Source organism: Porites lutea, chromosome 6, assembly GCF_958299795.1.
Source record: "Porites lutea chromosome 6, jaPorLute2.1, whole genome shotgun sequence".
NCBI lineage: Eukaryota > Metazoa > Cnidaria > Anthozoa > Scleractinia > Poritidae > Porites > Porites lutea.
Window position 1 is genome coordinate 5,780,328 of NC_133206.1, and position 22,524 is coordinate 5,802,851.

The 22,524-nt window shown below is 37.6% G+C and overlaps 2 protein-coding genes and 1 long non-coding RNA gene across 4 annotated transcripts in view; all 3 read right to left on the bottom strand.

Annotated features, from left to right (window-relative positions):
- Positions 1–451: 451 nt before the first annotated feature.
- On the bottom strand, positions 452–3,723 carry LOC140941805 (uncharacterized). Its single transcript, XM_073390819.1, has 5 exons — positions 3,598–3,723; positions 2,848–2,998; positions 1,824–2,044; positions 1,292–1,433; positions 452–663 (listed from the first exon to the last, which is right to left on the bottom strand). The coding sequence occupies exons 1-5, from the start codon at positions 3,628–3,630 to the stop codon at positions 452–454; spliced, it is 759 nt and encodes a 252-aa protein (XP_073246920.1). The 5' UTR covers positions 3,631–3,723.
- Positions 3,724–3,749: 26 nt separating this feature from the next.
- Positions 3,750–22,524, bottom strand: part of LOC140940867 (uncharacterized) — a 66,814-nt gene continuing 48,039 nt past the window's right edge. Inside the window, exon 3 of the long non-coding RNA XR_012166378.1 lies at positions 3,750–3,785. This is a non-coding gene — a long non-coding RNA (uncharacterized lncRNA). The remainder of the gene's footprint in view (positions 3,786–22,524) is intronic.
- The window catches only part of LOC140940850 (polyunsaturated fatty acid 5-lipoxygenase-like), a 28,205-nt gene continuing 21,744 nt past the window's right edge, over positions 16,064–22,524 (bottom strand). For both annotated transcript variants that reach the window (XM_073389816.1, XM_073389815.1), the window contains exons 9-15: positions 21,574–21,772; positions 20,617–20,723; positions 20,244–20,498; positions 18,535–18,641; positions 17,863–17,965; positions 17,036–17,254; positions 16,064–16,450 (exon numbers count right to left, since the gene is read on the bottom strand). In XM_073389816.1, the coding sequence (XP_073245917.1) occupies positions 16,217–16,450; positions 17,036–17,254; positions 17,863–17,965; positions 18,535–18,641; positions 20,244–20,498; positions 20,617–20,723; positions 21,574–21,772 (1,224 nt within the window). In that variant the 3' untranslated portion in view covers positions 16,064–16,216. The remainder of the gene's footprint in view (positions 16,451–17,035; positions 17,255–17,862; positions 17,966–18,534; positions 18,642–20,243; positions 20,499–20,616; positions 20,724–21,573; positions 21,773–22,524) is intronic.

Sequence of the window (22,524 nt, forward strand, 5' to 3'; positions counted from 1 at the left end):
AACACTCCTTCACTACAAGACGACCGCCATCTTGTTTGCAGTCGCGCCATTTCTGATTTTACCCTCCCCCACCCGTCACAGTTATATTTGGTCTGTTTTCAATTTTTGTTTTTCTCGAATACGAAAATCAAAAAACGATTTTCATTTCGGATTTCATCATCATTGATACTGTTTCCCGCAGTTTCGTTACACATGAATAGCTTTGTCAAGTTTGAATTTTTAATAAGCTGGAATTTAGGGAATAGGAAATTGAAAATACAATTTTAACTTCGGTACCAGGCAAAAATCTCAAAATTGAAGATTATCGTTTAGTTTTCCTTTTCCTTAAAAACAAGAAATAAAAACCACCAACTGAGCATTTTCAATTTTCAATTTTATGTTTCTTTAGGAACAAAAATTGACAACTGAGATTGTGAATTTTTGATTTTCAATTTTCAATTTAGAATAAAAATCAAATGGACGAAAACCGCACGGACCTATTTCCACTTAGTAACAAAGCGTGTTGTTTTGCGCTTTTGCCAAGAAACTGATAACTTAAGATTAAACTGCAAGATGGCAGGTCTAATACTGGATGTTCACTGTAAATGGGAGTAATTTGATCGTCATCGCATTTCATACCGATTTCTCTAAATAGAAACCAATCAACTGTACACCAGTGTTTGTCTGAAAAAATAAAACCACAGGAGTTATTTCATCACCAGACTTCCATGCATAGCAAAGAAAAAATAACCTATTTCTACCAGGTATGACTTACAGCAATTCCATCACTTGAGTTTAGCAAAGCGTTATTTATCATAAACGTTACAAGAAGAGCTAATGTGATTCCAATAAAAAGGTTTATACTAGAAAAGGGGATCCTTTCGCTCTGTCAACACTGAGACAATTGATTCCACATGTGCTTTCGCTTCCAGTAAGTAAGTATTTACTAAGTAAGTAAGTAACTTTTATTAATGAGGTCAAATTAAAAACGCTTAGCTCATTATAGCATAAAGACAAGACAACTTATCACGAGCGAAGTTTATTCAGCGTCCTAACAGTCTTAACTACAAAGTTACATGCACAATGAATAATAATTTTTAGCGCGGGGTATAGCCAATTGAATATATGAACAAAGAATGGTCCGTATTAGGAATAACGATCTCAACAATAGTCGTCTAATTGAATATGCAATAGCGTATTGCAACAACGATGGTGCTGTATATATCGGTGAATGCCAAAATTTGCCTTTAGCTTTCCTATTCTCGGAGTAGCTTTAGATGTAAGCATCTTAGCGTCCCTTGTATTCACTTACCTAATCTACATCCTGTTATCTGCAGTTTAATTAACAACAGAGGACCGCCAGCTTCATCAGTTGGAACGAATTGAACGTATCTAGCTGGAACTGGTTCATCTAAACTGTTGAAGAATAGCCATTCGCCTTCCGAATACTCTGACTTGAAGCAAAATGTTTATGAGTTTAAAAACCCTTATCAATTTTCTTACACATTAAACAGGAAAAACCCCAGTTCGGAGTATATTTTAAATGGTTTCTACACAATGTACTTTTGAGCATGTCAGAGAAGCCTTTACTCCTAATTATAGTGATGACGAACTTGCATTACTTGATACACGAAAAGTCCTAGTACATAACCTACGTTTCTAAACGGATACCCCTTCAAAACTAAAATTTTTGACAGTAACTTTGGTGCCCGTTTTGAGGAATTTTGAATTGTGGCCTGAAAGAGTCATTTCCTCAAGATTCAGGTCCGGAAGCAAGCCTGTTGTGTAAGGGGTAAGGGAACAAAAAAGCATTAGCTATAAGCATAATCTTTTTTTGTACTTACTTCCACTTGCATATTTCCATCATATTCCGTCAAGAGCTTGGAATTCAACCCGCTTATCATCAATTTGTGGCTCCTTGATACATTTGACGCAAACTGATAACTGGTAATAAGACCGCAGGAAGCCAGCTTTCTAACTTCTTCCTTATTAAGAAGAGAACTTTGGCGATCACCACACAGAATGTCGTCGACCGTAAAACTCTTTGGTTTACATCGAGACTTTACTGGAAAAAGAAGCAAACCAATAAATTCCATGGTCGTTACGAACACCTTTCATATAATTCTAGCCATACATGCTGGCACACTCAGCGTATTTACCTAAAAGATCGTCGTAGTGCTTTAGAATTTTCTTCTTTTTATACTTTCTGGGGCGGGGCTTACTTGAGGGTGTGGAGAAAGCTTCAAACATGAAATTGTTTATTTGCTTAAAACAAAGTACCAAGTGATCACCATTTTTACACGTTGTCATAAAATTGCGGAGTAAAGCATATTCATTGCGTTTTTCCATACATGTCTTTCGGTTTGGCCTGAGGCCTGACGCAACAGCATTACCTACGTGATGAGACTGCGCAAAAAAGGTAGAAAATGTCAACCAATCCAGCAACGGCCCATTTTATAAGGCCGTTAGCGAATTAATTGATGTTTTCGGCTCTTAATTTTCCTTTCAAAGGACACATTTTAAGTAGAAAATATACAAGACTAAAATTGGAAGTCTTTGTGGTTTCCTTATGTGGCGTAACTGAAAAGAAGTTAGTTTGAAAACAAAAGATAGCGACAGAGGCGCTGAAATATTCTGACCCTACCCAACGCACTTGTGTACGCAAGTGCACATATCGAGGCCTTTTTAAGTACAAGCCATTGCCGTTTTATTCATCTAAACTAGTTGTAGGAATTTTTTTCAATTAATGTTGTTTTATTTCATTGTTAAAAGGAACTGACTGAAAAAAAAATAACATGTTGCAAAACATTTATTTATCTCTATCAATTTAGTAACCCTTCGTAACTTAACCTCGCTTTGCGTTCATACCTAACGTGCAACCACTCAAAGTCAGACCATACAAACACTGTGAGTCTTCGCTTTGATCAGCGGAAAACTGCACAAAACGAGCAGGAACTTGTTCAGAGAAGTAGTAATGATACACCCAGGCTTCTTCGTTATTGCTCACAATATAATCTGTCTGAAAACAAAAAATATCAAGCAGATTTTTGTAATAAACGTGTTAGATTATGAATCAAGAAGAACTTGATCTGTTCACACATACTGCTTAAAGTATTTGACTCACTGGACGCACACAAAACACCTTCATGGTTGAGTCGGTTCTTTAACGCATGCGCAAAAGCACTAAAGAGGGAATTTCGCTATTTAACCTTTGCCTAGTTGCTATGAACAGCCAGGAGCTGCCACTGCATGGTGGATCTTCAGATGTGGTCAAATTTTCTTTCAAAGTTCTTGCAATTTTGCTTTAATGAGAATGTCCCAGATCACTAACGCAAATGATTCCGACCAATCCGCAGTATCAGTTTTCCAACATGAACGAGAATTTGTAAGTCTACGGCTCTGAAGGAGTCTCTTATTTATCTCAAGTCTTTTGAACGCTTTTGCTATGTTATGGTTATTCTGCCTCGCAGAGATTTATCTGGTGGATATTGTTATCCACCTTTTGAACAAAAGGGGCCAGGAATTTGTTGTCTACGAAAGTTGCATACGGGTAAAGGAATGACGAAACAAAATCGTTGTCACTTTAAGCTGAGAACTGCGGCTACTCAAATCTTTTACCTTTAAATTTATGTCGCCTTTGTACTCCTTCATGTTTTTGGTTTCGTTGGCACTTATAAGGAGCTTGAAGAGTCTATGTGTCCTGGTAGTGAAACTGTAACCAGTGATTACACTGCAAGGTGATAACTCTTCCAATGCATGATTAGAAATTGATGTACCCTCTTCCTCATTGCTGTAACATGGAACTTCTAGGGTTTAAAGAATATTTTTTTCTTAACAAGCAGATTGTTGTTGTTGTTTGTTTCTTTGTTTTTTTTGTTGTTTTTTTTTTTAATACAAAAAAAAGTAAAGGCGCTTTGCGAAAGTCAGAACTGTCTGGCTAGACCGGTAGCATTCACGAATAATCTAATCTGACTGTATAGTAGTGATTAAATCATGGAATACCCGAATTGCTAGACTGGTCTGCTCATGCAGTCAAAGATTAAGTGCTCTTACATTAAAGTCCCTCACATTATCTCATCCTCTTGAGCATTTTCACGAATGGAAACAATAAGCGACAACACAATACTATATATGAACGGGGGGGGCCTTGGGAACTGGATTACTTTTTCTGAGATATACCGCTTATGAAAAATGAGAAGGACGGCGTTCGCGGAGCGTCTAGACTTCAAAACGCTTTTGGGTTAGGGAAGAAGGCGGGGAGGGTATGCCTCGTCTCTGCAAAAAATCTGGCAACGTCCATTATTTTTCTATCTAGTGCGACGGTTGGCAATAACAATTTGTACGTTTGTTTCCAAATGATAAGATGAATCACAGACTAGCATATTCCCCTTTGCGAGCTCCGTGATCCACACCACCATCCACAGGGAGCTGTAGTTACATACCTATCGTCCAGGCATAGTTTCTCTTATCATGCTTGACTAACTTCAGTTGTTGAACAGTACACTTTCCTGCAACAAAAATAGACAAAGAATTGCTAAAGCAGCATATTTATCACGTACCTAATTATTTGCAGAGAGATTTCATCCAGCAAATGCTGCTTACCTAAAAACTAAGGAAACATTTTGTTTTTAAGAACAAACGTCCCTTTTTTCCTTTTTATTAATCAAAGGTTGAACATACAGTTTATTTTTTTATTTGTTTTTAGCTTTACTTAGCTCGATTAGCTTTTTAGTTATTCTGAGTAAATGTTACATTTTTTTGTATTAATATATTATATTGTAAATTAAGTTAACTTTTATTTGGTAATAAAGCTTATGTTGTTGTTGGTGTTGTTGCTCAACCAGTCGATTTACGAGGGTTTTAGTTTCTAAAAAAACTGTGGTGACACGTCTGCTGGGAAATGAAATCAAAAATTTGGTTTTATCAACTAAAGGGCTGTTTACATGTAGAGAGAAAGATCCTATCACCAGAGGAAGATCCTAGAGGGAGGATCATCCTGTTTTCAGTATTCAGATTACATACCAAGGGTTGTACTTGTCCCTAGTGCTATGATCGTCCTTGGCTAGTACTAAGATCTTCCTAGCTGAGAGAAAATCCTTGTACTAGGAAGATCCTAGCACCATGTAAACTGCTTTTGCTAGGAAGATCCTAGCACTAGGGACAAATCCGACTAAAGTGTCGGTGGGTCGTTCAGTGGATAATCAAAGCAATCAAGGCCGACTATTTCTTTTTTTCCGTTACCAAGAGCTGTTAATTGTGATAATTCTGCTGAAATTAAAAGCAGTTATTAACGCAGTAAAAAGGCCAGAAGGGCCCAAACTGCATTTTCAAGCCCTATTCACACCGGAGCTTAAAGATGTTTAAAAGTTGTTTAGTTAAACATGGTTCGAATTTTCTCTCCTTCATAAAAGCTATTTACTAACGAGTTTGCAGAAACTGTCCGATTTCATCGTGCGGGGCGAAGTACCTTGTCAGATTAGCTAACCATCCCGCGGATGTTCATCAGTTAGACCACATACAGCGAAGACAGTATTTACAAGAGGCGAAACTACAACCTAAAGTTAAAGTCGTCGTTTACGAAAGTGAAGCGGATAATTCCGGAAAAAATCACTCAACAAGTACTCGCAATCCAGTGCAGACACAAGAAACAGTGTACGAACTGTCAAGGTCACGAAGAAATGAAGCTTCTTTTAAAGCAAAAGCTAAAAGACGAACTACAAAGAACAAGACAAAGTGCAAGAAACAAAGAAAGTCGAACTCTTGTCCTAGAGGCCATAGGAAAATTGTGTAGACACGGAAGGATTATTTTGGAACGGAAAAAACTGATTTGTAATAGTCAGTCAATGGATTAATTTTCATCCCTTTTCCTTTCAAATCGCTGTGTATTTGACTCTTTTTATTATTGACTTTTAATAAAGTTTTTAAAACGGTATCTCTCTTGTGGTTTTATTGCTAGCAATTATTAGTCGCGTGTTCTAATTGATCGTTGTTAAGTTATTTGTTTTATAATAATACGTCAATATGCTCCCTTGAGGTTTTTCCTGTAGTGCTAATTGGTATTCAACTTTGGGCTTGTGAACTCGCATAATTAACTGACTTACAGTGCGTGAAACGTTGAGACTTCAATAGTTTTTCATTTCCTCGAGATAAAACGGAGAAAACAGTTCTGTCATAGTCAGACAAACTTGAAATAAAGCGTTTTCAGCTCCCCTTTGTGTATGTTTTGTTTATATATATCCGAGTTTTAGAGCTAAAAAAGAAGACATAAACTAACTTGAAAAAAAGACTTTTCAACTCTACTTTCTGTATGTGTTTTGTTTATAGGAAGCCGTTTCTTGCGTTGCTAGGTGATCGCTCCTATTTTCCTTTTAATAGACGGTCCGAAAACCGAGCTCAAGTTACTTCACGGGCAAGTCTAGGCAAGCCTATTGTTCCTATTGTAGTAGAGAGACGCTCATTAGTAAACCTATACCGAATTAGTATGCAGGAAGACACTGACTAGGCACTTAAATTAATATGGAGGAAGGCAGTGACTAGGCACTTAATAAGTATGGAGGAAGGCACTTTTTTCTTTAGGATAAAACAATGGGTGACGTCATAGACTCGACCCTTATACATATCAATTAAGGGAACGCACACGGAACGCAAAGGGAACGCACCAACGGGGCTTATCTTTGACCCTAGTCTACCGTACTCAGGAAAGATTCATCAGTGACAACTCTTAAGAGTTTGGAAGACAAAGCCGATAGTAGAGAGTGTTTTCTTGTTAATCAAGTTAAATAAGGTATAGTCCCCTGCACAACTATGAACACTTTCTGACATTTTGTAAAAAATAAGTAAGCCTGAACAGAAAATATGGTCATTTATTTTTGCTGTTTTGCTAGGCTAAGAATGATCAAGAGTTTACTATCAAGTTAGCTTGATCCTCCTTTCTTTTGTAGAAATCAAGGTGTCTCTCACAGGATTGTCCAAGTTTAAGGAGGGAGTTTCTAAAATATGGGAACTGCTGTCTTTGCGAAAAGGCATCAGCCTTCATTTGCAAGAAATCAGAATAGATTATCCGAAGAAACGAAAAGGCAAACATTTCTGGCAGTGAAAACAAACAATTGAGCTGGACTCCAAGGGAAACCATCAGTGAAGTGGAGAGAATGGATCAAATGGAAGACTTAAAGATAAGTCGTAATTTTCAAGGAGAAAGAAATTTTATTTCATTTCAGTAAAATTGATTGTGGCATAAAAATTTCTCCAGCTGAGTTGTAATTCGTCGGCTTTCCCGGATTTTTATACTAGTTCTTTGAAGAACATTGACACGGACTGCAAAAACTTTTTTTTTGTTTTTCAATTCTGGAGTTAGTGATAACAATAAATTGATGACATGTCATGTGATACCTATTATGCTCACCTGCCTATTAAAACATAGTGTTATTGATTTAAAAAAATAAATAAAATAAAATATCCTACCTGTGCTTATAATACAGCTACATTTTTTTTCATCAATTCATGATTGTTTTGTTTTCATTTTTTTTCCTCACTACTGGTAATTTATTACTCTGCAAAATAATTATATAGCTTTAATAAATATTATATGATGATGATGACAATGATTATTATTATTATGATACAGCCACCAAATGGTCTAGTTTGGAGTCTAAATGCTATATAATTAATAAAGAACAGGACTCCATATCACTAGCATATCCATACTTAAGCTTGTCCAATTAGGAAAATATTTCAGTTAATAAATTTAAACAAGATTTGGCTTCATTCAACTTTGGAGCTCATCTGAAATTTTTGGTTTAATTTTTTCGTAATTGGACAACATGGAGCCTACTATATATATAAGACATACAAAGATTCCAAGGCATCTTTATATGTATGTTACTAAAGCATATTATAAGTTTTAAGCCTTATAACCTCAACACAAGATGGATCATTTTCCCTTAACTCGCACAAACTCGCAACTGATAGGCGAGCTCAATTTTCCCTTAGCTCGCCTCAACTCGCCTAAACTCGCATTAGCTCGCACAATCTCGCGGCGAGTTAAGGTCCCAGAGTAGGCCTAACGAGAAGAAGCGTGTTCGACGGGATTCAGTCATATTCAATCTTCATGACCTGCGAAGAATACTTAGACGTAAAAACAGCTACGGGAATGGAAATTAAAACACCGAAGCGAAGACAGCTGAATAATCTACAGTCTCCTGTATTTCCTTAAAGAATGAGTTGAGAGGATTTGATAAAAGATCAAGCGATTTTCTCTTAGGTGATCATTTAATTAATTCTCATAACATAGTCTCTTGACAATGTGTGGATATCTTTGGGAGAAAATTGATGTTGGTCACTATTGGGACTTAAAGGGTTAAGGCCAGAGAAGAGCAAGCTGTCATTTTTACAGCAAAGTCGAATATTTATTATAATTATAATGTGTACACTTGACAACAATATTTGTATAGTCGATGTTACTCCGTGCTAAGCGTTTCATGGTAGTTAGAGGTTTTTAAAGACGTTGCCTTAACTACAAATGGAAAAAAGAATTTAGTTTGCTCCATGCAGGAAAAAAATGGCCATTTCGTAAGACTAACTGAGATCAAAATTGGTCCATACTCTTCGTTACTTCTTATTGGTAAAAGCAAGAAATTAAGGCGCGGCTAATGTCTTTCATCTTGCAACTGATCGAATTATGTTAAATATTGTTTTAGTTCTTCTTTGTATAGCGCATTACTAATTAAAACCAACTTAATTTTGATTAGTTTTTAAGCAATTGTCTACTTATCCATAACGGTTGCCTACAATCATCCTGGAGGTAACAATCACTTGTTTTCCTTCGAAGGCAATGAAACGATTTTGCTTTTAATTCCCGTAACGGTTATTCAAGATTTATTATTGTTCTTGAGGTCAAATAAAAATTAACACTATACATTACTCATAGAAAGAACACAATATGATGAAAAAGTAAAGCCCCGTACTCCCGAAATCAAGGATGAAGCTCGCGTCAAGGCTGATTCACAATTCAGTTAAGCGCAGTTTTAAAATACCAGCCCTTACAGAAATTACTCAATGGAAAAAGGAATGCCTTTTTTTTTTTAATTAACTTTTTGGTCAATTTGCTGTCAGCATTTAAGACTCTGAGTAACGTTTAAGAGGAATGCGTAATAAGGGGCTCAGTTGTGTCAGCGCACTGTAGTCCTTTGTTCAGTATTCACGCCAGTTACACGTCCTTTTCCTGCGATGGACCTCACGTTTAAAATAAAAAAAATCGCAAAGTAAATAACAAAATTATATACTTGGCGCAATGGGCAACCTTTGCCAAGTATAAACAATGAAATAGCATATGAATACAAAAATATTTCACTTCGGTTTAAGGTGCAGATGGGGTTAATAAATAGTATAAAACACCCTGACAAAGTGTACAAGATACAAAGCTAAAAAACATTACAGACTGAAAAAAGTTCAAAGCAATGCTTTTCACTGATTGAACCTTTTTTAAATAACATCTCCGTCGTAGCGAAAATTCCATGACTTTAATTTGCAATCAATTTCTCAGCAGAAAAACATAACGCTTATGCTAAAGCAGGGACGCGAAACTATTTTATTTCTGTTGAAATTTTGTTGTTTTTCTTTAATTGCCCAAAGGGTTGGGTTTAAAAAGGTTTAAACCCCATTAAAAACTGATACGTGAGAAAAAAATATTCATTGAAGTGGAAAGCAGACTAATAAGCCAATGCAGTGATGTAGACAAATCGACACTTTAATATATGTTTGTTTATTTTTCAGTAGGCTTTAGAGACATTCCGGTCAGTCGCTGCACTGGTGTCTTGGAGCAAGCTCGTCTCTTCAGGCGACTTTCATTTCAAGTCAGTCAACACGAAGAAACTGTCTTAAAGCCTGGACTATGACTTTGAAGCTGCAGATTTTTCTGTTGTTCTTGATAAAAACCTTGAGGTACGTATATCGCTTGTTTTTTTTTGTTTTGTTTTGTTTTTCAACTATACCTTGTTCGTTTGCTTTCAGCAAAATTACTCTCAAGCTCAGCAGCTGCAGTTGTATTAAAGCGGCTTTTTTCGGTGGTGTCGACGGTTACCGGTCGATTCTCCCACGAGCCATTTCGCCGACGTCTCACGAGCGCTGCGCTTTATCCATGATATAATATTATTTTCCTTTGTTTCAAAGTCATTAACATTCATTCTCATACCCAGAAACAAAGGAAAATAAAATTTAAAACAAGGATAAAATTAAACCACAACTGTTATATACTTCGTTTTCTTAGCCATAATACAAAAAAGTGCGATACGCCGTTGCCTAGGGCACACTACAACTAGGGTGTCTGCAAACAATTGACTCTAGCCTGACAGCTAGTTTGGCGAATATCTCAATCTATTGAGATATATCTATCTATCCTTCCACGGTTTCATCAACCAGTTGGCAGAAACCAGTCGACACTGTTTACGGTCGTTTCGCCAACGTGTCAGGTCAGTTCTCTAACTGTTTCGCCTGATCAGCGTAGATCGACCTTTGTGGAATTCCACCAGTTACCTTATTTACTTATTAATAAGTATTCATTCATTAAGTGAAGAGTACTTTAAAACCGTCCGTCCCATAGAAATTGCTTGAAAAAGGAACGTCTTTAAAAACTGAGTAATGTAACTGAGTAATGTTTACTATGATGTGTTGAAATTAATTTAAGGGGCCATCTGTCAGTTTCACGGTAGTATAGTCTTTTGTTAAGTATACCTAGGGTGCCCTTTTCTCGCTATGCTAGGTAGTTAAAGAGTGTGAATAACAAAAATCAACGCTTCGTGACAAACAAACATGAGCTTTAAGTTTGAGGCTAAAAATCATGGAGATGAACTTTGGAAATGTAAAATCATCTCAATTCGGTTTAAGGAATATGATTGGATACTAAATTGGGTGTATAGCCCCACAGATTTATTATGCGTAGATGTTTCGACTCTATTCATAAACAATTTGTGTGAAACAATATGAGATTGTTGCATGAATAAATGATAAATATATGGGACTTAGCAAGGCTGCTTACTATTTTAACTATTTGAAATATTTGAATGCATGTGCTGTTGACTCGATACATTTCTGGGTTGTTTTGAAAATTGCATTCACTTCTTGTTTTCAAAATTGCATTGTCTGATGTTAATTAGTGGATGGGCTGATTCGTTAACAGTCGGGGTCGGTCTTAATACAAAATATATTTATTTTAAATAACTGGTCAATAACACCATTTTTTCTCCAAGAAAACCGGCATTAACATCCAGCTGATCTACGGTAGCTGAACCGAGTATTTTAGATTATGACTCTAATATCACCAACTTCAAACTATAAAGATCGATAATTTTATAATGCGTTTCTAAATTATATTTTCTTTCTTAATGCGGTTAAAGCCAGGAGAAAGGCAGATTGACTGTCTTCGTCACGAGCCCAACGTGCAAGGGTGACAGGGCTGTAGCAATCAGCGAGAGTCGCTGACCTTCAATCCGATTTTATCATTTGTGGCTCTATCTAAAAGTGGAGGGAAATCTGATTATCTGATTACCACGTGTAAACGCCTCGTCACCTTTCTTTTACGTTTTCTACACAACGCTGATTACGTTGGTGGCGCCATAAAAAAGCCCATTTCTAAAAAGAATAATAAAACGAAGGTGATGGAAATAAAAATGGCCCTAATCATTAGCAAATTTACGCTTTTTGAGGCGTTTTTGCAGCCCTTTTTCACTGAATTATAGGAAGACTTTCCTGGGGTTTATTTGTTGAGGATGTCACGTCCAGGTTCAAAAAGACAGTGGGAAATAACTCATTGTGTAATGATAATTATTTTTACAGATTTTTCTTCGTCAAATAATTAATGCCCCTTCTTCACGTTGTTCCGTTGCCGCAGAGTTGTTTGGCTTTGATCTCTAAGAATGTTTTACTTGGGTACTGACTTATGAATCATTTAGCTAACGTTTTCTTCTTCTTCTTCTTCTTCTTCTTCTTCTTCTTCTTCTTCTTCTTCTTCTTCTTCTTCTCCTTCTCCTTCTCCTTCTCCTTCTCCTTCTCCTTCTCCTTCTCCTTCTCCTTCTCCTTCTCCTTCTCCTTCTCCTCCTCCTCCTCCTCCTCCTCCTCCTCCTCCTCCTCCTCCTCCTCCTCCTCCTCCTCCTCCTCCTCCTCCTCCTCCTCCTCCTCCTCCTCCTCCTCCTCCTCCTCCTCCTCCTCCTCCTTCTCCTTCTCCTTCTCCTTCTCCTTCTCCTTCTCCTTCTCCTTCTTCTTCTTCTTCTTCTTCTTCTTCTTCTTCTTCTTCTTCTTCTTCTTCTTCTTCTTCTTCTTCTTCTCCTTCTCCTCCTCCTCCTCCTCCTCCTCCTCCTCCTCCTCCTCCTCCTCCTCCTCCTCCTCCTCCTCCTCCTCCTTCTCCTTCTCCTTCTCCTTCTCCTTCTCCTTCTCCTTCTCCTTCTCCTTCTCCTTCTCCTTCTCCTCCTTCTCCTTCTCCTTCTCCTTCTCCTTCTCCTTCTCCTTCTCCTTCTCCTTCTTCTTCTTCTTCTTCTTCTTCTTCTTCTTCTTCTTCTTCTTCTTCTTCTTCTTCTTCTTCTTCTTCTTCTTCTTCTTCTTCTTCTTCTTCTTCAATAATTATCATTATTACTCAGTGATTTCTTGATGTTTTCAGATATTCGGTGGATCATCATGAAAGTGTACTGGGTAAGTGTACTGAGCATGATGAGCCCCATCGTTAGCAGTTCTCATACATATTCTCTTACGTGATCTGACAAGCTAGCCGCTGGGCCAAATTTTGGCTGCAACGTTGATTAGCTTTTAGAACGAATCCAACGCCGCCTGGTTAGTGGTAAGCTCAATTAGAGGGGGGCGTAAGGGTTTGTGGTATTGCGGTATTGTTTTATTTTTGGTGCGGTGTTGCGGTAATTTTTTATTTCAAAGTACGGTATTGCGGTTTTCAGAGTCCAAGCGGTGTGCGGTGAGTTTAAATTTTATGTCGCGGTAGTCGGTGAAAAAATCGTTGTGTCGCGGTGATCTGCTTCTTTTTCATCACAAGAGGATACAAATCCTAAAAGGTCTCCCTAGTTAGCCTGCGTGACCTGCGTGTCTTCCTATAGTTGCACAGTGGGGGATCGTATATTGCGCAAACAGTCCAGACAAATCGTATGGCTTGTAATTTCAGTTAATACTTGATATGATTAACGACATTAACTTTCTTATCCAATGACACGTAAATATGTCGCATTATTTGTAACCTAATGGACCTTGTGGGAATAGTCAGCTTGGTCAACCACCTTACCAATCTTACCGCCACTTTCGTGCCAGTCGCGAAACAATGGCGAGCGATCCAGAGGGTCAACTAAGTGATCAGTCAGATATTCCAGGAAATAGTGAGGTCAGTGAGGTCGTTATAAATTTCGTAGTGTCGAAAGATAACCTATGAAGATGGTGTGGTCTAAAAATTACTACTCGTCCTTCTCGTTGTGCATGCAGGAATATAAAATGTACAAGTATTCGTGTGTGCTTAGCCTACGAAGCATGGCAGCCCGGGGGGGGGGGGTTACTTCCTTATAAGAGGCTAATGGGGGTGTGCCACTGGATGGGGTCGCATTTTCACGAGTGGATTGACTATAATGGGGTCGCATTTTCGAGAGAGTTACTAGTGGGGTCGCGCATTTTCTGATTTTTAGGGGTAAGACAGTTCTTCACATTTACGGTTAGCAAACGTACCAGAATTGAATGTTCAGTACTGTAGATGAAACGTAAATTGTTCTTCCTTCAATCTAAAAAATGGTCAATTCATAAAAATAGAAAGTGACTAAGCTGGGACCGCGAGAATTAAATATTTGTCCAAAAGTGACTAAGATGGGGTCCATAATTGGCCACAGAATAGACTAAAATGGGGTAGGGGCTCTGAGAGGCCAGCGGCACATACCCAGCAAAAATTGACCCAAGTACCCACGTTGTATCATTTACGTAAACGTATACATGTTATGAACAAAATTAAACGAGTGCGATGATCTTATGTTTATCGCACGCTTGACTTCGACGCACCTTGATTTGGAAACACTGACATAAAAGTATTATTTCTATTTGAAAGGAAGAATTGTAGTATTGACAATGTCAAATTTTTCCCATATGTAACTGCGGATTCGGTATTTGGCTAAATTTTGATGCGGTATTGCGGTATTTTCGCGCTACCATGTGCGGTATTGCGGTATTCGTACTCCACTTACGCCCCCCTCTCAATTAGATAAGCGCCGGCACGGTCTGCCGTGCAGAAGGCCGCTGGTTCACACACTGGCCGGACCAACAACTTCGGGTCTTTAAATAAATAAATGAATTCCCAGACATTCTAATCATTTTCACGAATACGAATTAAAACCAACTCAGTAAATAGCCTTTCGTTACAGATAAGTTAATTAACGTTTTTTAAGGGGACCTATTTCTTGGTAAACCATTGCGCCCAAGTTCATCCAATCCACCTTAACTCGAACACTAGTCGGTTGACTTATTCATATTTTGGAGTGGGCTTCCTTACTTTTATGAAACTTCCTCGTCAATTGTTGTCTTTCCTTTACAGCAGTGAGACCTAAGACGCAGAATTTTTTTCTTCAAATAAATCGGTCATCGTTTGCCTGGAAACTGTAATTACCACTTCGAGCTTGCCCGACTCCAGCCGAAAGAAAGTCTGTAGCACCGATTGAAAATTCGTACGTTTTCCGTTTAAGCGGAGCCACCTTAAACGTGCAAAAATTTAGACGTCCTGGCGTTGAAGAAAATTTAAACGGCAGAATCGAGGTCAAATTTGAAACCAGTACGATCGAAAATTTTACTGGAGCGGTGAGATTACCATACTGTTTAGTGTTTTAACGGCAAAGGCGTGGTTGCCTGGATGCGTGGTAAATCAGCTTGGAGATGCCATTTGAATTTCCTAAAGTAACGCTCTACGCATGAGCAGATGGTAGAACCAGTGACACAAGTTAACAATCAACTAGTTTCGTCAGTTTCCTGTGAACTGAGCGAAAGTATTGAATTTCTTGAATGATTTCTTGGTGTGAATCAATCATCTGCTCAAGTGATAAAACACATCACAGACAAACAAGGGGTTTTACGCAAGGATGTCTACATTTTTTTTTTTCCGAAGAGGAAGTTATAAATCGAGTTATTCTTTGAATAATTTCCTTCTAGAAGGGGAAATAAATATTTTGAACAAAGCTGTTCAACTTTCCAATGCTTTTATGTGCAAAGCAGAACGATTAATAAGCAATACAATTAGGTACACGCAAAATTTTTAAGCTTCTGGCAAACTTATGGTCGGGAGAGGATATCCTAAATTGACTATACACCTTTTTTGGTTTTGGCATCCGGCGTTCTCGTTATAATTACGGAGATGACGACACCTTAGCGAGTGAGTGACACATTTGCATATCGTAGCGCCGCACCCCCATCCCCCTAGTTTAAAAAAAATGAATCACTGGTTGTTTTCTCTGCATAAACTGTGATTTGCGTCGGTGAAGGAGTTAGGTAAATCTGCTAACAAAGCTAAGGCCAAGGACAGTTGGTCAAGTTTTCGGCCTTTTGTGCGAGAGGCCCGCAGTTCGACTCCCAGGTGTGACTTGAAATCATTGTTTGGACTTCTCTCATTTTTGAGTAGCTTTGAAATGGAGCAGGCGGAGCGGGCGGAGCACTGATGGAGAGAAAAGGGTAGACACTGGGTAAAATGAGCGTAACTTATCTCAGATTTGTTAGTTAGATTCGTCTCTCTTGCCGACGTAAATTAAGGACGCTTTACCTTTTAACTTTAACCTGGTTTCACAGCATGTTCATAACACACTTTTATTTTCATTTTCTCATCCATGGTTTTTTTTTTGTTTTTTTGCTCGTTTTCTTATTTTATAACATAGCAGAGTATTGGAGACTTGGGTTAGCGCGTTTCCCTCTATTGCCACGCGCTTTTCCAAAACTAATTATTAAATAAATGTAGCGGTGACATTTTCAAATTTCAATTCTATGTGACATGTTTCTCAAAAGAAGTAGGGTATCTGAGTGAAGGGATAAATTACATTTTAACCGCAACAAAAACAAGACAAAATCTTGAGCGTGCTAGTGTTTTAATCTTAAAAAAACTTGATCTTTAGAAAATACAAAGTCATATTAGTTTACGTTTTGTATTAGCACTCCTAAACGTGTCAATATCTAAGCATGCCTTTGTTATCACACACATCCCATAGAATGACACAAAAAAAGCAACCCCAATGAACTAGGTCTGAACTCCGTTCGGAATCCATCTTGGAATGAAGTAGGGATATGTTAGGTCATCCTTGTCCTTCCGTTTCTTGTTCCTTTCTTGCAGTTTGGGCTGAACAACACGCATCAAGTAGCTGTAGTGATTGTTGATAATGTTAGCGGCCTTACTGTCCTCAAGACTGTTGCCGTAGTCAAACAGTGAATCAAAGCGGAGACTTGCTAACGAGTTACTGAAGCTTGCCTCAATCTGAAAAGTTAAAAACCAAATTAAATCGCGCCAGCTAAAACTTGTCATGATAACATAGTATTAAATTTAATTCATTAAATTATAAACTGCGAAAAACAGTCATTAAGCTCCAGGCTGACCAACTTTTCAATAGACATGGATAGACTATATTTGCTCTTCTGGTTCATTTACTAATAAATGAACACTTTGCAATTTTTTTTTAGTACAAAAAAATAGACACCGGTATTTTCAAAGGCATTATTAGAGCCTGAAGGCTAATTTAACTTGGAAGTTTTCTAGTTGGTCCCCAGTCAATTAGTTTCCATAGTTTTAAATACAGGTAAAAAAGCATGTCACCTATTAAGAATCAAAAGTTATTTTTCGCAGAGTAGCACAGATGGTACAAAATAATTTCAATAAGGTCAACATTATGTCTTATCGTGAATAATATTTACTTGATTATTAAACCCCGGTTATTAATTTTCGCTCGACCCATAACCTCGGAATTTATATTTTTGTGATCTATGAATCATAACTATTCACCCAAAGTTAAAAGGGCAACGAAATTGAAGTTTTAATAATCTTAGAAAAGAACGTTGTGCCTACCGCAGATGTAACCCTGTTTGGGAGTCGGTAAACGGAGAATTCACCCTCTTTAACTCTGGTATCATTGTACAGTTTCGTTGGCAGATTAGGGATGTACACAGCATAATCTGCCAGCAGAAAGTTGCATGCGGTGTGCTGCAGGCTTAGGTGCGAGATGATCCGGGTAACAATATCACAGAGTTCTTCTTTGGAGTCAATTCTTGCAGGGAACTTTTGTATCTGTCGGTAATTTAAGTGGAAATAGCTTAAATAAAGAATGTATAAGTACCCAACAATTTGACATCTGTTCAGTTTTAGCGGAAACGTTTTGGTCACCAGGCTTGAAGAAATTCATTATTTATCTATTTATTACTCAACCGTACCGAAAACCGTAAAGTTTATAGACAAAACGCACCTAAATTACAAATACTGAGGAGCAACACGGGGTTAACCACGAAAGCTCAAAAATATAACCATTCCCTTTGGCTTGACTTCCATTATTATAGCCCTGATAGGCTCAGTCGTCTCCAAAAAAACGTGGCAATCGAAACTTTTCGTCAGGCCGGACTACGATTATGATTAAATTTGAAGTAGTGCAAGTTTTAACACTTCCAGAGTAACTGCATTGTACAAATCTTAAATGAAGTGCACCCGCTGAAAAAGTACGTGTACGTCTTCCCCGTTAAATCTACAAAGGAATTTGGAGGGACTGCTATCATTTTGGATGGACTGCTACCACTCTTGATTTTCATTGCGCCTAATGTTGTCTGATTTTCTGAAAGTCACGTTACCGGTTAGTGACGTAATTATACTGGAGGTACAAATATCATTAGTATACTGATACTCACTCTTCCAATTCCGCCATTCTCTCCAGTTCCGTTGAGAGATAATTCATTGAGGAAAGCCTCGAGTTCCTTGTCTTCCTGGACAGCTTTATCGTCTTTATAATATCTGAAAGAAATTTGGCTATGTCGTTATGAAGCTATTATTGTTCATGCAATAACTTCCTCAAACTAATGAATCGTTGACAAAAATTGTATTCAGAGTTTTGTATTCCTTCATGTCATAGTATCGAAGAACCTGAACAGCCATTTATTTCCTAAACTACCTGATAAACATGCACTATCGAGATGAACTTAACATCGATGTAGGTAAGCATGTTTTAGCTTGCTTTTTTTTTTAAACTAGGAATTATTTTGAATGAATAATAAAACGATTATTGAATTCGTCTTCGTATCATCTGAAGAATTATGAAGATCTCGGAGGGTGATATCCGCCGAGGCTGACACCCTACTCGATCCCTATAATTCTTCAGATGACACGAAGCCGAATTCAATAATTGTAGATTTGTAATGTTTTTGAAGAAAGTCTATGAAAAAGTGAGTATTTTATTAAGAACTTAGAAATATTTTGTATGAATGATTAAACAAATTTTTAACATACGCTTTAATATGCCAAGGTACAAAAAAATATATTATCAACTCTCCTGACCAATAACTTTGCCGGATGAAAATACTTACAAAGAAACGTATTTCTCCACCACGTCATCGATTACTCCTAAAATCTCCTCGCCATCATCACGGTAAGGAAAGTAAGGAATAAGTCTCCTGTCATCTAGTCCACGTTTCTATTAAGGTGTATTAACACCACACACATAAAAAGGTCAAGACAAAACGTAATCAAAACTCTGGTGTGCGGGCATAGAGCTAAATCCTAAATTCTTCATGTACGAAAGTTCTTATAAATAATAAGGTAGCGTTCCTTTTTTGATGCCAGGGTTTGAAGTTTCATGTCGCTGACTGAATCAGCGAATCATTCATATCCATAAGCTATGCATAGTTTCATCTAAATTCAGATCGAGTCCCGACATAAATTTGATGTTAATTGGCAATAGTTTTAGGCCATGGACCTTAATCTCACCGGCATCAATCAGCCTAGTCCACGTTTTAGTCATAAAGCATGTTATGACAAAAAGATGTCATAAAAAAGTGGAAATTTTGGTGCTTCTGAGGCAAGTATCAAGCTCTGATTTAGGTTTCAAGAGAACTGATGTTAGAAATAGCTGATATAACTGCATGGATTAATGTTCTCATCTAAAGGAGCTTTTTCACAGCAGTCTAATTTACTCCCCTTTTTGCTCCCCCTTACTCACTTCGGAACGTACCTTCAGCAAAGAAATTATTTGTAAAAGACAAAATCACACCTTCCTGACAAACAAATTTGTCTCTCAAGCATTATAATTATTTATTTACACTTATAAACAACAGAGATGAAAAACTGCTACACCGGAATGTTTAGGGAGTTATTATAACTCCAAAAATGGAGGTACAGGATAACCCCTTTTTGGGGGTTACTCCAAATTTGGGGTCATTTTTATTCCTGAAAAAGAGTTCTTTTTACTCCCAGTCTGGAGTTAAGATAACTCTGAAAAAGGGGTTATTTTTACTCCTTACATGGGTTGTTTTTACTCTTTTTGGAGTTAATTTAACTCTGAAAGTGGAGTAAAAATTTCATACACAGGATAACTCCTTTTGGGGGGTTATTTTAACTCCTCAATATCTGGGGTCATTCTTACTCCTGAAAAAGAGTTATTTAAACTCCTTTTTGGAGTTACAATAACTCCCCAAAAAATAACTCCACTGTAAGGAGTTACATTAACCTCACTAGAGGAGTTTATTATAACTCCTTAATAATTACTGTGTAGAGTGAGGAAAACTAGTTTTCTAAAATCTCGATTGTAATCCCTTCCTCATTTTTTTCTTGATCACACCGCTCATTAAAGGGGCTTCTTCACGGACGTCCAGTTTATTTTGTTTAAATTTGCTGATTACTCGCCCTTCATCGCTATGAAACTCAAAGTAAGCAAAGAAATTTCATGTAAATGACAAAATCAGAGATTCGAGACAAACCAATATGTCTCCTGAGCATTATTTTTGAAGTTGCATACAGCCGGCAGAGATCAACTTTGAAAAAATGTTAGGCTGAACAGTTTTCAAAAACTCTAATTTCAATCCGTTTCAATCTTCTTCAGTTTGGCCCATCCGTGGCATCTGTTGTATCTGTTGTGTTATTTTAACCTTCCTTCAATGTTTTAAGCAGTAATATTTTTATGTTTCTCTTAATTTAATTTAATTTAATTTAATTTCAGCCTCCACTGCCTGAATTTGGCTAGATTCGTGTCACAGCTCTTTTTGATGACCAAAGAAAGTAAGATAGGATGACAACAAACCTTTACTTCTTCTTTCAAATTTGTCACCTCCCACGTGGCTACTTTATGAGAGTCTTTCAGAAGCCTTATGGTGCCGGTATTGCCATGCGCAAAGAGCAAATCCATAAACGCTTCCTCGTTTACAAGCTTTGGAGTTCCAAATGTGTTTGGGACAGTTATTTCCCTGCAATGAAACTTGAGTATTTGATGCAGAGGATGCTGGGATGAAAAGGTCCGTTTTAGTATAACACAAAATGGCTCCATCAGATAGTGAATCTTGAAAAGAAAAATTTCAAGAAAGATAGCGTTTATTATTATCATTATCATTATTAGAAGAGTCTTAAGAAAAGACATATATGAAATATGTACAGCACTTTAATATTAATATCATCACCTTTGCGAGGTGCTCCACGATTTGTGCGTAGCCGAGATCTGTGATTTGGACATTAAGCTTAGCCAGCATCCAGTTACCGCCATCTTCAGGAGTGTACACCGCTGAATCTGAAGAAAACAGTATTACTATAAGTTGACCCGGTAAGGGCTGTTACATTGCTAAACAGATAAATGAAGATGTAGAATGATTCTATTAGATCCTTCTACGTTTTTGGCTTTCAACGTAGATCAACATTGTTGGAAAGCGTGCCCTAAAATCAATAAAGTTGCCAAGTTCAAAAGAGATGTGTAGAAACCTAATGAACATATGGCTTCGTGGCAAATTTACGTACAGTTGTTATTAAGATTTCTCGACTTTGTCGCACTGTATCTTCGCTTTTATTTTCAGAAGTTGCTCTTTCCAGATTCCCAAGTCTAATTTTTAGGTACTATTTATCTGGGTTTTTCAACGGACATTCACTAAGTGGTCCTTGAAAGCTAAAAAAAAAAACTTTTGGAAGAGAGTGATAGAGTGATATTGTTTAAAGTGAAATCAGGTTTAGAGTTTAATGTTTGAGTTTCCTATTCAAAAGAGACAGATAATAGGAATGGCTGGGAAGCCTTCCGAAAACTGGTATAACAGGTAGCTCTCCTGGCCTCTGATCTTTAAGCCAAACCCATCATGTATTACTTGGGAAACCCGCCTGCGCTGCAATTTCAACTACATAAATATATGTAGTTAAATGAATGTAACTTTGTAAAACGACAGTGAAATAGCCTAGTTTAGACTAGTTTCGCGAAACAATTGTAAAACTGATGTAAAATACCGTGCTGACGTATCCTTTCCCCGTATTGAAGGACAATTTTGGCAGATATCTACCGATTACAGTTAGTTATGTACAAGAGAGAATGAGCTATTCTCTAGCTCTTGTTATGTACTTGAGCATTTTCAGTCAGTCACATGTATTTAGCATTTTACCTGGTTTATAATCCATTTGAATGGCCACAGGAACAAGCTCATTTTTGCCGTATTTATTCCCCTTAGATGCAAACAAGGCGATAGGAGAGAGAAAGTTCCACATTTTTCTTCGAGGATCTCTATCAGTAAGATCTGGTGATCTTGCCATGTCGTCACACATCTCATATCGTAGAGCGTAAATGCGGCCCTGATCTATAGCCTGCAAAGCAAAAAAAGTGGAACCGTCGTTCAAATTTCTTGAACGAAATAAATACCTAGTACAACTGCCTGGCTGGAAATAAGCTGACTCTGGTCAAACAGCAAAATGGAGAGTTTCTTTTACGCCTATAGCTAAATACAAGCAGAGTAATTAATTATTCTCCCATGTTTTTAATTTGTCATGCAACACAGGTCTTACTAGGTTATGTATTGTTTGATAATGAACAGGCCCGGAGTTTTTTATGTAACCTTGATGCATTGACGACTATTTAAAGGGATCAAATGAAATCGATCTTTTTTTTTCCTTCGATACAAGGTGAGATATTAAGTTTTTATTTATTTATTTATTCCGAGCGAAGCGCCTCGCAAAGAGAGTTTATAATCTCGTAGCGCGCGAAGTACAGTACAGTATCTTTATTAAATCCCCACTACTTGGCTCTTCCGATTTAATTTACAAAATGGAACAAAGAAAGAAGAAGGAGAAAAAGACTAATTTACAAATCTAATTTTTAATAATAAATGGAAAAATAGGAATTAAATTAAATTAAGAAAGGCACGCAGTGCGTGGACCGCGCGTGGATCAAAGCGAGCTGCAAACTCGCAGCGCCCAGCGCGGAGTAGGCGACGACAACAACAAAGCGCGAAGCAGAGAGAACATCGCTTAGCACCGCGATGGCAACGTCGTCAACACGGTGACCACAAACATGTACAGAGGTAGAGACAAAATACTACAATTACACTGCAAACAAACCG